This window comes from Eublepharis macularius, chromosome 11, assembly GCF_028583425.1.
Source record: "Eublepharis macularius isolate TG4126 chromosome 11, MPM_Emac_v1.0, whole genome shotgun sequence".
In the NCBI taxonomy this organism is placed as follows: Eukaryota; Metazoa; Chordata; class Lepidosauria; order Squamata; family Eublepharidae; genus Eublepharis; species Eublepharis macularius.
This window is the reverse complement of record NC_072800.1, coordinates 53,865,465-53,880,097: the sequence shown is the minus strand read 5'-3', so window position 1 is coordinate 53,880,097 and position 14,633 is coordinate 53,865,465. Positions and strand designations below refer to the sequence as shown.

At 38.7% G+C, this 14,633-nt stretch overlaps 1 protein-coding gene across 1 annotated transcript in view; it reads left to right on the top strand.

Moving 5' to 3' along the window:
* The window catches only part of AHR (aryl hydrocarbon receptor), a 60,351-nt gene that overhangs the window by 31,795 nt on the left and 13,923 nt on the right, over positions 1-14,633 (top strand). Inside the window, exons 3-4 of the mRNA XM_054991078.1 lie at positions 11,703-11,818; positions 13,227-13,316. Of these exons, the coding sequence (XP_054847053.1) occupies positions 11,703-11,818; positions 13,227-13,316 (206 nt within the window). The remainder of the gene's footprint in view (positions 1-11,702; positions 11,819-13,226; positions 13,317-14,633) is intronic.

The following is a 14,633-nucleotide window of genomic DNA, read 5'->3' as shown; positions in this document are numbered from 1 at the left end:
TTTAAGAAATGGTGAGCTACTTGAAGGATTAATTTTATATTTAATCTCTAATAAACTGCCATTTTCCATTATTGCATTTAGATGCAATATGGCATCTCTTTTCTGCTGAAACTATGGGAAAATAGAACATAAAAATATAGAGTGAAAACCAGTTTCCTACTGGAAATATCTAATGACTGCTTTAGGGATGTACCTCCTTGTTGCTGTTCAACCAGTTAGAGTTTCTGCAGCTGTGCTGGATAGAGAGAGAGGGCAACATGTCTGATCCAAAGCGTTATTGTTGTGGAGAGACAATCTTGTGGTGAAACTGAACTTGAATCACAGTGGTAGAGTGTTTCTAAGCTGAAACAATGTTGGGATATCATTTGCCATTTTAAGGGAGAGTCATGCCCCCTTGGTGCATTGTGGCTCACCAAAATGGTGTGAATGAAGGAGCTCCCCTTTCCCATGCCAGAGTCCTGATCAGAATCAGGCCCCTATGGTGTTTGTAAATTGAGTTGCCACCAGGAGCACATCACCGCAGTACTGTACTGCCTTCATTTGCTCCCTGGAGTCTAGTTTTCTTCCTTCCTCTAATAGTCCTGCTACTTTGCCATCCATTTCCTTTGCTTTGTAGATCTTAATGACAGTAACTGAGAATTAACCCTGCACACTTTAGCTTCCTTTGGAATCTGTTCACATTTATACAACAGCTTGATACTAGAGTATAACAGTAGGAAGAAACTTGAGAAAGTGTACTTGTATGACACAGAAGCAAGTTTGTAGCCAAAACTGCTTCTATATTTTTGCATTCTTTAATTATATAGCAGTTTTGGAGCAAAAGAAATGTTCAGCCAGCTGCTTATAGTGTTGTTTGTATTTGCCTGACTGCTCAACAATTGTTCCATCAAAAGGTGCAGTTGAGCTTGTTTGGATGCTGATTTTTGTGGTTTCTTTTGGAATTCTTCCTGAGATTTCAGACACTTCCCAGCCCTTTTTACTATGAGAGATGCGAATAGTACAGTATTATGTTTGAACACGGGGAAAAAATGGCAGTGATTTGAATCAACCTTGTTCGCTGGCTTTGGCAGATTAAACCATTTTAAAAGGGAGATTTCATCCTGTGTGATTCTGGTCCAGTATGCATCTCCCAAGAATGAATAGAATAGGGGAGGGAGTATGTGAACACCGCTCCCTTTTCATCCAAATAGGGTCCAGTTCCTATCTCTTGATATGGTCTAGATCAGTGATGGCCAACCTTTTTGAGCCCGAGTGCCCAAACTGCAACACAAAACCAACTTATTTATTTCAAAGTGCCAGCACTGCAATTAAACCTGAATACTGAGGTTTTAGTTAAGAAAAAACAACTCATACAGTTGTCCCAAGTAATTAACATCTCTCTCTCTCTCTCTCACTCATTCACTCACTCACTCACTCACTCGGGAGCCACGAATGAAAGAAAAGCAAGTTAAATCAAAGCAGTTTGCCCTTCTTTAGACCAGCAGCCCTGCTTGCAAGCACTCTCTCTCTCTCTCTCTCACGAGCCACAACTGAAAGTAAAGCAAGTTAAATCAAAGCAGCTTACTCTTCTTTAGAAAGCCAGCCCCAGCAGCCTGGCTGCTGCCTCTGCTTCCTGCTGCTAAAGAGACGGGCAGCAGGGAGGCAGCCTTGAGGAAAAGGAATCATGTGGGCAGGGCCAAAACCCATGTGATCTCTGCTCAGAATGCCGTTGCAGGCGTTCCCCCTCCAAATGAGCCCTGGACCTAGAAATCAATGACTTGGCTCGCGTTTCCACAGAGAGGGCTCTGCGTGCCAGCTGTGGCACATGTGCCATAGGTTCGCCATCGCTGGTCTAGACTATAGAATCTTCACATGAGTGATGTCTCTACTATGTGTGAATTGCTCTGTATAGTGAAGACCTAGTAACTCTGGCTGCCCTTGAGTCTGACCTGAAAATTACAATGGGTCCAGAATGCTGCTGCACATGTCCTCACTGGTACCCCGTATAGGGCACATATTACTCTCATTTTGCAGCAGTTACACTGGCTTCCCATGGAGTTCTGGATCAGATTCAAGGTTTTGGTTTTGACCTATAAAACCCTTAGTGGATTGGGACCAGCATACCTGCAGGACTGTCTCTCACCATGTGTACCCCAGAGAGTGCTTAGATCAGCTGACAAACATCTACTGGTGGCCCCTGGCCCCAAGGAGGCTCGACTGGCCTCAGCCAGAGCCAGGACTTTTTTACTCCTGGCTCCAACCTGGTGGAACTCTGTCTATAGATATTCGGGCCTGCCAAGATCTTTTATCCTTTTGGTGGGCCTGTAAGACAGAGATGTTCCACCAGGCATATAGTTGAGGCCAGTCATGAATCCATCTAGTGAGCTTCCCTACTCGTCTCCTGTCAGCAGGGGGGGCGGGGTGGACTGTATAGTCATATTGCCCCCCACCCCGCCACATGAATCATACATAGCCTGATCAAGACAGCTGTTCCTCTCTTTTCCCGCTATCTCAAGAATTGTATTTTATTGTAATATATGTGTTGATGATGTCATTTTATTCTTGTTTTAAATGCAATTTATATCTTGTTGTAACCCACCCTGAGCCAGCTTGCGGGGAGAGCAGGCTAGAAATCGAATTAAATAAATAAGAGTACCGTATTGATGGTTCTATTTCAGAAGTAATGGTGTTGGCTGCAGTCCAGCAAGATTCTTTATATGTGTTCATGGGCTTGCTTCCACACACTGGGTTCTTTTTCATTATCCTAAGTAAGTGGACAATCCCCTCCATTTCAAAAAACTGCTGTACAGTTCAAGTATGGGAGGGAGTGTTTCTATAGCCTCATGTGAAACATGCCACTGGCTGGCTTGGAAATATTGGTTTAATTTTCTTAGTTATAAAGTGAATGAAGTGGATAGTGTGATTTGGTTTTCTTAAAATTGGTGGTTATATGGGTAAGCAGCTAAAGTTAAAGCCTAGTGAATGAAAGTAATGCCAATCAAGTTGGGCAGTTTCAGAGTTGCAGCTTAACTTTTTGGGGGTGTCTGTCCCTGGGACATGGTAAATTAGGTGGTAAATTAGAACTGCAAACATTTATAATAGTGACACATCATACACAGCTCTTTGGGCTTGTTAAAATTAATGGAACCATGTATTTTCATTAAAAAATGCCTCCATCAAAGGTTTTGGAATCTGAATAAAACATTTTAAACTCCATTATATGTGCTTTATTTTTTTCTAATCATTTCTGTTCAATTTTGTCATTTAGCTTTTTTTGAAAAAAATACAGTATATTTGTTTTTTGTTCTTAATGGCAAATATACATCTGGCTGAATTGGACCCTAATATAGAACACTGGAAAAAATTATGCCTACATCAAACTGTATTTCAGAATTTTAATTTTACCATTTCTTCTCTTCATTTTAGGGAACATGCATATTACAGTATGTGATCTTAAAAAGTATTTCATCACACAAAATTGTCTATTAATAATTGATTGTTTTGTACTAAATGAACACCTGCTAACTTGGAGCATGACATAATAATTATAGCTTTTCAAAAGAACATCTGTATCCATAGAAATGGTTCAAAGTATCTGTCCAACAAATGTTCAGTCGGATTTTCAAGTCTAGTTCCTTCTTCCAAAATAAAAATACCACCCCACCCCCAGTATAGAATAATATCCAATATCCTACATATAATCAAAATGTGGAAAAGTAGAAATTTCATATTTATAAATTTTTTTGTTTGGCAGAGGGCAGTGTGGGAGGAGACAGAAAAGGGAATGTGCAATTCAGGTAGCCAGCAGCTGTTGCTGCATTATTTACCTGTAGAGTGGCACTACTCACTTGGAACCTTTTCTTGGAAAAAGATATTAATAAAAAATTAAATCAGTATTTGTAACAATTCAGTAGAAGTACCCCTTAAAATCATGAAATACTATACTATGTAGGATACAATCCTTCTGAGACTTATTTTGAGGGAGGGCATATACTGATTCTAAACTGGCAAAAATACTTATCAAGTCTTGGAAGCTGCTGTGAAATTATAAACCAGTGTTTTGTACTCAGTTTGTATCATTCCTTAAATATTTTCTAAATATTGTTTTTCCAAGACCTTCAAATGAAATATTTTCTAGTAATAGTTTTAAATGAAGGAAAGGAATGAGTATGATCCAGAATGCAGAATTTCCCAGTGCATCTTTTGTGTGGTATAACTGTCCTTCGGGCTGCCCTTCAGGCTGCCAGTTGCTAAGGTTATGAGCTTTCTGGATGCGTCTGGTAGAATGTCAATCATATTGCTGGTGGTTCATTAAATATTTAGATAGTGGCCTTAAATTCATTTCCCTGGGTGCTTTCTCAGCCAGTACTCTGTGGCATAATTTGTAGGTGAGTGTTCATTTAGGTTTTTTTTTTTCCTGTGGCCTTGAAAATCCTAAAGATGTGTGTAGCTATGGAAAACACCATCACCTGTCTTTCTTTGTCATAACAATTAATCGAGAGGAATTTTATACCTTCACAGTTGTATTACTTTGATACTAAAAGAGACAGAAGACTTGCAGCTTATGCTGGTTTAAAGGAATTTAATTTAATTTCAACTTGTTTTTTTAAAAAAAAAAATTAAACCCAGGAATTTAAATTTGCAAAGGGTTATTCAGTATTTTACTTTTAAAATTCGTTTCTTTTAAGGAGTCTAAAAATCTTGACTTCTTCTAGAAATCAAACGGCTAGATTTGAACCAACTAACTGAAACCCGTGTTGTATCTTTATAAGGAAGAAAGCATTTGGTCCCTTTCATACAAACTCTTTAAAACTTTGTTGGCTTCTGAAGGCAGATGATTGTTTTAAAGCACAACAACAAGTGAATCAAAACAGGTTTTGCAAAAACAGGATTAAAGCATCATTAATTATGCACCTTGATTTATTTATACTTGATTGATTAACATAATTGATAGTGAGCAGAGTAGATGTTGACCATTAACTCCTTTGGAAAATGGCAGGTGGATATAATTTTTCATATTATTCCTTTACAATATTGTCTTAAAATATAAGATTTTTAAAAGCTCATCGATTCAGTGCAGCTTTTCTGTGGGTAGAAAGATTGCACATGGGAGTCCAACTTCCTCACTGCTGCAGTGAGAAGTAAGAAGGACCAAAATCCTTCATCTCAGCAGCTTCTTGCCAGCTTCAGGAACCCTTACCTCTCTACCTCCCATCCTCCTGCTTCTCTGACATGCCTTCATGCCTTCACACACCCCACTCCCCGCCCACAAGCTCTGCTTTTCCTTCAAGAACGTGGAGGTGGAGGGGAGGGCATGTCAGAGCAGCAGGAGGACAGGAAAGAAAAGTCACCAAAGAGAACCCAAAGAGAGGAAAACCCAAGCAGATCCGCTCCGCTTGACTTTTCTTCCAGCAGCGGCAGAAAGCAGGAAACCAGGAGGATGGGAGGGAAAAGTCAGCAAAGAGAGCCTGAAGGGAGCTACTTGGAGGGTGGCTGGAGGAGAGCCTGCTGAAGTCTCCCTGCGAGTTTGGCATCTGTAGGTATGAAGGGGGCCATTGAAGTGCCCCGGGTTCTAACGAATCACGAAACTGAATCGTATAGCGAAACAGGACAATTTCGTGGAAGTTCATGTTCCATGATTCGTGGAACGTGATGAAATTCTAAACTCCCATTTTATTTTTTCCCCATTTCGTGCCCATCTCTACTCCTGAGAGAGAGGTCAGATGAAAGTTCAGCCAGGCAGGTTATTGGAAGGAGCTGCCTTCTCTCTCTTTTTTCTGTGCCAGTATTTCTTGGAACCTTTTGCAATTTTAGTGCCATGGGTTATTTTTGGTTTGGGTTTATTGATTGTTTAAAACATTTGTATGCTTCCTCTCCACCCCCCAGGTGGCAAAAAATAAAACCATTAAAACTAGCTTTAAAAATGCATATATAAGATGAGATGGGAGAATAAAATTCTACATGCAAGGCTACCAGTTTTCTGGCATTCCAAATAGTATACAACAGTGGCAAAGTGCAATTGTTTCTTGGCTTACATATCTAAAAATATAATGCTGGAGCCCTTGGAAACTTTGCAGCAAGCTGATTAGCTAATTATATTCTCACATATTTGAGGAAAACTTTCTACCTCAGGCCAGAATTTTGCTCAGTTTCCCAAAATCTTTCATAGGATGTATTTTTCTTTCTGAACTGGGGGAAGTGTAGCAGGAACAAAGTATTTTTCCTTTATAGTGGCAGCTTCTCTCTGTCCCATATATAGCTGGCATCGTCCTTTTGAAACAGGAGCAGTTAGGAGCTAGAATCTGCTTTGTCAACCCATATGATGCCTACGTAATGTTCTGTTTCTGTTATGATGCATTTACTAGGACATCGCTGAAAGCTCCACAGAAAGGCATTGCTCAGAAAGATAAAATATTCCCAGTAAACCATCTATACCGCAGGTTCAGCTCAGGCCTGGTTACATGGCTTTGCAGACTCATTCATTACTAATTATCATATAAAAGCCCCAAACAGAATCTGTGCACCTTCTTGAAATCTGTGTCCAACTCTTGTCACTCTCAAGGTAAATTTTAAACTACTTTATTTAAAATGGTCTGGAGCTACTTCATACTGCCACAGTATAACACAATATTGTGAAGCCTTCTATTGGATTTGGATCCTCATCTTAACAAGCTGAATTAAGAGATCTGTGGAAGAACCTGTACGGACATTCAGCTGCCTTTTACACTGTTTAAATTGTTGCCTGCAAGCTTCCTTGAATTTAATAAAGCATCTTGTGGTGTGATGTCAGAATAACTTGTATAAAAAGAAATTCTCACTTGGATGATGTTACAATTCTATACATTATTTAATAGTACAATAGAACTGGCAGCCATAATTTTTATTCAGTGGCATAAAATCTGTTTCATTATCGGTTACAAAAAGCTTGCAGAAAATGTAATAACGTGGTAATATCGTCATTTGTTTACTAGAACTAGAAACTGGATTCCATCCCTTTTGTAGTAAATACACTGTAAATCATTTCTGCAGTTCTGTATTCAGAAACCTTAATCAGGCAGTCATTTGCTTCTGATCTATTTATTTCTCACGCTAGAAAAGCAATAGGATTTCAATTCCTACTATGTTTAATGCATATCATTCATCTGCTTATAATAATATGCATATCACCCTCATTTACCTATTTCAGTAATGTATTTTCACAGTATTTTATGCTAGTTATCCGAATTCCTGATACTAATGTAGTAAGCTGACCAAGTATTTTGCAGGTCACATGCTTTGGTTTAACTCTTATTTAGTTGTCTGCATAGAATGTAAAGCTGCATCTAGTACACAATTTTGATATTTTAAAAATTGTTTTATTATAACTGCTTTTAAAATACACATGATTTTGATGTGTTGGCTTGAAGGCCTAAATAGGATGGATAAACTACAATAAACTGAACATTGAGCTGCTGCTCCATAAACTGCTATATAAAGGCAGATGAATAAATTAATTTGTCACAAGGAAGAATTTTTTTTAAATCGCTATAAATACTTCCTCAAAACCTGCATACTCTTACTGCAAATTGCCAAGTTTTATTCAGGAATTCATGTAACTTTGTGGAAACAATGTTTGTTTTAGGTTATGACTGATCTCCCTTTCACCCCGCCCCCCCCCCCACTGTGTGGCAGCCTTTCCCGCCAAAATTCATGCCTGATTTTGCTGAGCAGCCCCAAGTAGCATGTTAATCTTTTTTGTTTGGAAGTCAGTTTGTCCCACCCTGACAGTCAGTTTTGGCTTTTTGGACCAGCCCAGAAACTTGATGTGGAGAAGCAGGCACCTTCTTCCTTTTCATTGGAAATTGTATTGGAGACTGTATAACGTTCAAAAGGAAATAACTTTAACAGGCAGGGACTGAGTAAGTGTAGTCAGGGGGGAAAGTGCTGAGGCAAAATTTTGTTGGTAGTACACACTTTGAGTAATAAGCAAAATAGTTTCCTTGAAGCTTAGTTTCTTATATTCTTGGTTCTTAGTAGTAAAAGGTGTTTTACTTAACACTTAGCTGTAACTGATGTTACAGTTAAGGCAAAAGTTTCCTCTTCCCTCACTCCAGGGGGGAACCTGTCTGACCTTCCCAGTCAGACTCACTCACAAGCTCTCTCTGAACAATCCTGTCAGAAACCAGCTGCCAGCCCTTTAGCTGGGTTCTAACTGACCAGTCAGAGTCGAGGGAGCAGCCTGTCACTGAAGCTCTCCAGTCCAAGCAAGAGTTAACTTTTTTCCTCCCAGTTCTCTGATTGCTGCACTTAGGAAACCTGCTTTCAAGTGCAGTCTTTCACATAGGTCATATCTTATGAATGCTTTTTATTTTTTATTTGTAATTGTGTTGCTTTAGATAATTTCTGCAGGTCCAAGGATTTCAGTCATGGGGTTCAATTTTTCCATCGTTTTCCACAGCCTGAAATGCCCTCCCCAGTCCTGTTCTGAGGATTTCAAGGAGCATTTGGGGCTGCTTTGGGGAGCCAAGAAAATCTTGGTCTAGCAGATTAAAATCTTTGCACCTGTAGAAACACTAGTCTGTGTTCAGATATGGAACATGTTGGGTAATGGTCAGTTTTACATTGTTAACGGCAAACCCTGCAGTTGCTAACGCCCCAAATTATGTTACTTAGAAGTTGTATTTAAAAAAGGCCTTTAAATGTACAAAATCCACGTTCTTTCAGGAGAATTAGGAGCATAGCATTACAACTAAGTCCTTTCCATAACTGTCACTTCTTTTCTATACATTTCCTTCCTTCTCCCCAGCAGCATTCTCCTCTTAACTGTCCTTCCTTATCCTTAAATCACAGAAATGACACTGGAAATGTTTTTAAAATTCTAAAAATAACTATGTAGTTTATTTACATTAGATGGGAATGGTCAGGTATGGCAACGAAAAAGCAGAGTCCTGCTGTGGACAAATCGGTTTCGGCTGCGTTGCAGGGGAAGGGAGAGACTCTTGAAGAGGTGGTTAAACGGTCGGTCGTTGAAGCTATGAAGCCCTTTGTTGATAAGCTAAATGAAATCGAACAAAGGGTTGGCTCAGTTGAAAACAAAGTGAAAACCGTTAAAGATGTAGCGCTCGAGGCAGAGAAATCTGCTTGTGAAAATGCAACACTCATGAGAGCTACAAACAAAGAAGTAAAGCTTTTGGAGAATCAATTGATAGGACTACAAGTGGATTGTGCTCAGACAGTATTGCGTTTACAGAATGTGAAGGAGGAGGAAAGTGAACATTTAAAGGATTTGGTGTCAGATCTTTTGGCGTCATTCGCAAAGGCAACTAAAGAAGAGTTAAATAGCGATATTCTGGAAGTCCATCGGACATCTTCAAAATATGCAACGAAGCGTCAGCTGCCTCGCAAGATTATTATTGACTTTTCATCTAAGAAGACTCGGGACACCATTTTATATAATTTGACTAACGTGGGCTTGGACTTTCTTGGCAACAAGGTTAAGATATTGAAGGACGTTCCATTTTTAGCTCGGAAAAGAAGATTCAAATACAAAAGGTTTGCAGCTCTTCTGAGAAAGCGTGATATAAAATACAAACGGTTATTCCCGGAAGGCATCTGGTTTAGATATAAAGACCAAGCCTACAAGATAATATCGGAAGTACAGCTGAGGGATTTTGTGCTTAATCATCAAGAGTTCGAGCAAGAAGAAGATCCAGAATCTGAAGAGGGGAGTGGGGAGGAGGGAGTGAGCGCAGCTATTGTAGCTGTTCAAAGAGAACTGAGACCGAGACACGGGGGGGGGGGGCGGGGGAAGAAGACCTGATCCTGACTGTAGTTCGTATCTTATAAGATCTACCAATCTAATAGCATATTAGAAAGTTTAACTTGAAATAATTGTATCATGAAGGGAATTCAATACTTGTAGTTGTAGTCTGTTTTTATGTTGTTTTTTCCCTCCCCCCTTGTTTCCTTTTTCCTTTTTCTGTTTGTAGTTTTGATGTTAGTAATTAAAATAAAAATTTTATATAAAAAAAAAAAGATGGGAACGGTCAGGTGAAGTCGTGGGTTGAAGATTTCTGAGGTAAAATTCAGAACACGCACAGACTTCAATTATGCTCTTCACTGTTACTTAAGGTTTATGTTTTGAGGCTTTGGTTCCCTTGTTTTCCTGCAAGCACTCTAGTATACTTTTTTTTCAGTATTCTCTCTTTTGGGGTTAGGAAGGCTGGCACCCATTTTCTAGTACCCCAAGCCCCCTCTCTTCACACACCAGTGCTTATGTCATTAGCTCTAGTTTCTCTTCAGATCACATAAATCTTTCACCTTTTTATTGAACTGAATCTGAAGGTCTCCACAGGCAGTTTTCAACCACACCCGGCCAGAGATCTCTCCACTTTCCAGATCTACCTACTTGTTTGACTGAGTAGGGAAAATCTCCTCTCCTTAGAAGATCTATCCCCTTTCTTCAGCCTGTTTGGGAGTCTGCACCTACTTCCCAAATCTCCTTGCCAACTTTCCCCAGTTCTCCTATCCATGTTAAAACTGCTCTCTGTGAGGGCTCTGTCTCTCAACTCTTCACACTGGGTTTCTCTGCTAGGACTGAAAAAGACTCTTTTCTTTCCAGCTCAGGCTACCCAATCCAAAGCTTTGGAGTAGCCTGCCACTCAAAACTCTCTGATTCTGAGAGAGATTAACCCTTAATAGTCCTGCAAATGTGCGTGTATAGCCCTTCCTGGCTTCTTTAAGATGTGCAAACCGTCATACTTGTATAATTCAAGTTAATATATTAGAAATTAAAATGGTACACAATAGTAGCCACAAGAGCTTGGTGAAGTATTGGCTATTGAAGATGTGGAGATTTTGTTTTCTTAGTAGGTTACTCTTAAAATTCTTCTTTGTTTAAAAATTCATAGCAATGTTGTAAGAAGCCTTTGTTTAAACTTTTAAGTAGACTGCTATTGTTTCTTGCTAACCGTGGAGGAATTCTGTTGGTGTGAAATAGAATTTAGTAAGCCTGTAAATTATCCAAAATATTTGTACTTGAACTGGAAGATTGGCTGTAATGCACTTGAGTTTTTATTGTGGAAAGAAACAGCATATGTGCAGAAAATTCATGGACATCAATTCAGTGGTGGTAAAGTGAAATACTGGCTTGTGAACAAAGTGCATTGTAAATGTAATAATATATTATTATAATTATAATAATATTGCCAGTTTTGCAAATATAATATGATTGCATTTGAAACCAAACACAGTCACCCTGTTGCAGAGAGATTTGTGAAAGTAATTATGCCAGAATACACTAAATAAATAAATTCTGCCTTAAACTTTTAAATATTTTCCCTATGAAAAGTGAAATAAAAATACAAACCAGCTTCTTCAGATAATTGTAGGGGCTCTTGTATTTAGCTTCCAGAACACTTAGATGCAGAAATGAGTTTTCAATAGTTTGTTCAACTGTTCTATAATACTGTGTGTATAATTGCCAAACAGTGGTTTGTTACCATCCTCATTAAGTGGCCTTTAGACAACAACTCTCTCTCATACACAGTTCTCATTCTAAATTATGGGGATAATGTTGTTGTGCAGATTACTGTGATACTGTATCAGAAGCATTTTTGACACACAAAGTACTATACAAATGATAAGGAATGTTAATAATAAAGAAAAAAGCTGTTTTTTAAGGAATTAACAATCAAGAATTCTTTTACAGAGAAAGTAAAGATTTATTTCATTTGTTTCTACAGTTATGTTAAAGTCATCTGGTTCTGCAAAGCTTGATAGAAATGGCATCCAGGACAACTACCGAACTACTAAGCCTGGAGAAAATGTACATCTACTAGAAGGAGAACTTTTGTTGCAGGTATTTCTCATGACTGTGTTTAACATGTATAGGGAAACAAATATCTGCACGTTACAATGAATCTAGGTAACTAAATGCATTAGTATCAATGGTATTTTTGTGCTTAGTCAGACTACATCTGTCCTTTTAAAATCTTTCTTTCGAGGTTCTGTTGCTCCTTACTATGAGCACATCCCCCCCCCCACCCCGGAGTGCTGCCTTTATTAAACCATGAATGAAATACCTAAAAGCAAATAAGGAAATTCAAGCTACCTTTTAAAATATCCTCCCAGGTGCTATGTTGTTGCCACATTAGTTTCTATGAACCATCTTAATTGGTTAATACAGAGAGAGAACTGTCCTGGCTCATGCGCAGTTCATGTTGTGAGGTTTTTTTATGATAATATATGCAAAACACTTTGGATGCTGAGACCTGAAAATGAGCAGCACCCAGTTGTGTAGTTATTTGTGCCACTTAAGGCTGCAAGTGGTGGGTGTCATTTTTTAAAAAAATTCTGCCCCACATTAAGAAACAGGCACAAAGACTCTTCACTAGTCTGTTCTGTTTTCTGATGGACTCTTGCCACCTCCCTGTGTTGCATAATTATATAAAAATGTATATGCTGCCTCTCCAGGGACTCACTTCAGGCAGCTTGCAAGTAAAACAGTAAAACAAACCAAGCCACTAAAAACCAGGCAGGGCATAAAAACAGCATAAAACAATCATTGAGCAGCCTGAAATGATACTAATAACAGTCCTGTGGCCTTAAAACACCCACAAAAGATAGAACTCCTTAGTTAGAAGCATGGATAAAAAGAAATGTGCCTGAGGAAAAGTAAGGAAAGTGAGGCTACGTGAGGCTCAAAGGGGGAGGGCATTCCACAGATGAGGTGCTTCCTCTAACTGTCACCTGCCTCATTTATTCAGGCATGGGCAGAGAGACCACATATTTATCCTGCCTTTGTCCACAGAGCTCAGGGCAAATATGTGGTTTTCTCTCGTTCATTTTACCATCACAGCAGCCCTGTAAGGTAGGTTAGATTGAGAGACAGCATGTAGCCCAAGATCACCCAGCAAGAGTAAGGATTTGGATCTTGCTTTCTCAGATCCCAGTCTAATACTGATCATTGCACTGCACTGGCTTAGTGCTGGCATTAGTCACATGCATTTGAATCTATCTTTTTATAGCCAGATTTTTTCAAAAAAGCATAATGAATGGTTCTAAACAGCAGTATTCTTAGTTGTGGAAGCTTATTTTCCTATGTACCATTAACAATTAGAATCTGAGGGTGGTAAAATTTTGTATAAATGATTGTATATATATTTTTATATTTCTGCAAATAAATACTTACATTTCATTTTAAAATTCTCTTTTAAACATGCAACAATTAAATATGCACATTAAATGAATCACTATCTTATCTTTAGGCATTAAATGGCTTCGTATTGGTGGTCACATCGGATGCGCTCATATTTTATGTCTCCTCTACAATCCAGGATTATTTGGGTTTCCAGCAGGTAAGCGTTCTGTTTTCATTCAAGAATACATAAATCGCATGGTGCCAAGGTCAAAGGCTAATCAGTCAAAGGCTAAGCCACATAGAGGGGACAGTAACCAAATCAGGTTGCAGTCTTATTCCGGTTGTGGGCCTTCATACCCAGCTTTCACAGTTTGTAACCAGATACGGTTGATTTGGAGCTGTCTTTAAAATATCATAGCTCAATACCCCTTGAACATATAACAGTGGTTCTGTATTACAGTTTTTCTGATACCTTTACTCTCTCACAGAAATGAGAACCCAGACACATCCCCCAAACTGTTGCATTCCTTTTCTTTTCATGTGTCATCCTGTTTTGTTTTTAATTGCTAGTTTTAGTGAATTTTATTGTTAGCAGTGTTTCATTGCTTTTGTTGTTTGATTTTGTTTAGAAACACCTATGAAATCCAAAATGTTCTGTAATATTTTGAAGAGGTAACCTAAAATATAGACTCAGTTCAACTAACCAGCCAACTACAATTGGGGCTCCAAAATCAACCAAGTGGCCCAGTAGTTATTGACAGCTCTAGCCCCATGAGTCATCTCTCAAAGGTCAAAACAGCTCTGCCCTCTCCCCCTGCTTTTATTGTCAGAAACCAAGGTTTGAAGGCTGGCAATACTGTTGTGGTTTCTAGCAACAGCTGCTGAGTGGCCATTAAGAAGGCATTCATTTCTTGAAGGTACAGGTGCTGCTGCTGTTGCTAACCTCCCCCCTACCCAGTGTTTTTTTTAAAAAAAGATTTCAGATTTTTCTGCAAACCTGGAGCTTTTTTCAGGTTTGTAGAAAAATGTGTCTTGTATGTTCATGGTCCCAATCTCCAAATTTAATTGCCCACTGATGGGCCATGTTCAGAATTAGCTATATTGATTAGCACCTTCAAATACTTCTCTTTTCATTATGACAAGGCAAACTGATGGAAAATGACAAGGAGGTTGTATGTGGGTGATATACGAACAAACATAGACTTAGGGTGGCCATTTAATCCCTTTTTAATGTATTTATTTTCATTCATAATTGAATGATGTGAGTACAGTATATGGTTTGGGTTGTTCATTGACTGAAATTATATATTCCTTTTTACAAATATTCAATTAGTTGGAATATGTGCACTATAAATAGTTTTGAAATACATAAACTGGTTTGGTAAGTTCCGGGTATCTGCATGGCATCACTTTGGGTATTGCAGAATACTATGTTTCACTCCCAGTGGTAAAAGTAATCTTAAATGTAATTGAAAAATTGTACGTCTGATGCATTGAGAATGATTGTAATATAGAATGTGGCAAGCAAACACAG